At 44.3% G+C, this 2,049-nt stretch overlaps 1 protein-coding gene across 2 annotated transcripts in view; it reads right to left on the reverse strand.

Moving 5' to 3' along the window:
• Positions 1-2,049, reverse strand: part of TSPAN19 (tetraspanin 19) — a 13,508-nt gene that overhangs the window by 5,191 nt on the left and 6,268 nt on the right. For both annotated transcript variants that reach the window (XM_035901698.1, XM_035901699.1), the window contains one exon: positions 762-872. In XM_035901698.1, coding sequence (XP_035757591.1) covers positions 762-872 — 111 coding nt within the window. The remainder of the gene's footprint in view (positions 1-761; positions 873-2,049) is intronic.

Consider the following 2,049-nt stretch of genomic DNA (forward strand, 5'->3'; position numbering starts at 1 on the left):
ACTATTGTTATTCTTCTCTCTTATTAAACTGTCTCTATCTCAACCCATGGGTCTTTTTTCTTTTCTATGATTCTCTCCCCCATCCCACAGAGGGAGGGGGCGAGTGAGTGAGCGGCTGCGTGGTGCTCAGTTGCCAGCTGGGTTAAACCACGACACCATTGCTAACAACTTCGAAAATAATTGATCCCATGCAAATGCTTTAAAGGACTTTTCTGAAATAGGAAACAAATTACATGCTGCCATGCCACAGAAATTATTATGATTAATAATTAAGCATGTGTGCTGCAAGTATTGATTTGCAGGATCATTTGAGGCTTTAAGGATTATTTCTGAGAGAGTCTCATTGCCATACCTATTCAAATGCTCTTACAGTAGGAGTCCTGCTTTGACCTCATAGCATGTCTGCTTGTCCATGGTTCAGGTCAGTCTTGACACTTAAGCAGACCAAATGTTTTATGATATCTAGCACTGTTGAAGATATTACGAAACCCATCAGTTTTTTAAGCTGCAGTAAACTTCAGCGACCAGAACTGTCTGCTCCTACATACATTGACAAGTCCTTCAAAAACGTTATCTCATCCATAATATTCCATATAACAGCAAGGAATCTGGCCACCCACATCAGATAGTAACAGTGTATCTTGAAAAAGTAATCCTTTACTAAAGGAGGTGGTTTTTTAAACTAAGTTCTGATTGGCATAAACATTTTTTGGTTGATGCAGTACTTTTGGTGGTGATATTTTGTGGGGTTTTTTTCTTACATTGTGCTGCACAGCATCCAGAATGTTCCACATGGCCTCCTGCTCAGCCAGACTCTCATTCCCATATTCAGAAATAACTTCATCAATTCTGTTGTTCCATTGACTGTGGACCTGTTCATAAATATTTACATCATTTGGCATATGCATATTGATAAGAGTGTGGATGTATAATACAATCCTTGATCTTTTATTGATATTCACATTTTTTCAAGGGTTACTTGCAAGCAGCAGCATTCTAATCAATTTGCTAAATATGATCTAAGACATGTCATAGCCATTGCACTAATGAGAAAGTTGAAAGCAAAAGGTGAAGATAAATGAAGTGACCCAAATCACATACATAGCACAGGCAGACACAAGGTGATTAGCCGAAATGGAGCCAGAAGAGCCAGGGAACATAGTTTAGATGCACCTGATCTATTGTGAAATACAAAATCCTACCTCTCGACCTCTCATATGTATTTTTAAGAAGCACAGCACCACGGGGAACTACAGACCTGTCACTCTGACCTCGGTATCAGCGAAAATTATGGAGCCGTTCATCCTGAGTGTACTCACCAGGCATATAGAGGACAATCAGGGGGTCAGGCCCAGCCAGCATGGGTTCATGAAAGGCAGGTCTTGCCTAACCAACCTGATTTCCTTCTATGACCAGGTGACCTGCCTGGTAGACAAGGGAAAGGCTGTGGATGTTGTCTACCTGGACTTCAGCAAAGCCTTCGACAGAGTCTCCCACAGCATTCTCCTAAACAAGCTGTCAACTCACGGCTTAGACAGGTGTACTCATTGCTGGGTAAAAAAACTGGATGGACGGTTGAGCCCAGAGAGTTGTGGTGAACGGAGTTAAATCCAGTTGGTGGCCGGTCACAAGTGGTGCTCCCGAGGGCTCAGTTCTAGGGCTGGTCTTGTTTAATATCTTTATCAATGACCTGGATGAGGGGATTGAGTGCACCCTCAGTAAGTTTGCAGATGACACCAAACTGGGTGGGAATGTTAATCTGCTCAAGGGGAAGAGGGCTCTGCAGAGGGATCTGGACAGGCTGGATCGATGGGCCAAGGCCAACTGTATGAGGTTCAACAAGGCCAAGTGCTGGGTCCTGCACTTGGGTCACAACAACCCCATGTAACGCTACAGGCTTGGGGGAGAGTGGCTGGAAATCTGCCTGCTGGAAAAGGACCTGGGGGTACTGGTTGACAGCTGGCTGAATATGAGCCAGCAGTGTGCCCAGGTGGCCAAGAGGGCCAATGGCATGCTGGCTTGTATCAGGAATAGTGTGGCCAGCAGGAG

Source organism: Egretta garzetta, unplaced genomic scaffold, assembly GCF_000687185.1.
Source record: "Egretta garzetta isolate BGI_Z169 unplaced genomic scaffold, ASM68718v1 scaffold68, whole genome shotgun sequence".
Taxonomy (NCBI): domain Eukaryota; kingdom Metazoa; phylum Chordata; class Aves; order Pelecaniformes; family Ardeidae; genus Egretta; species Egretta garzetta.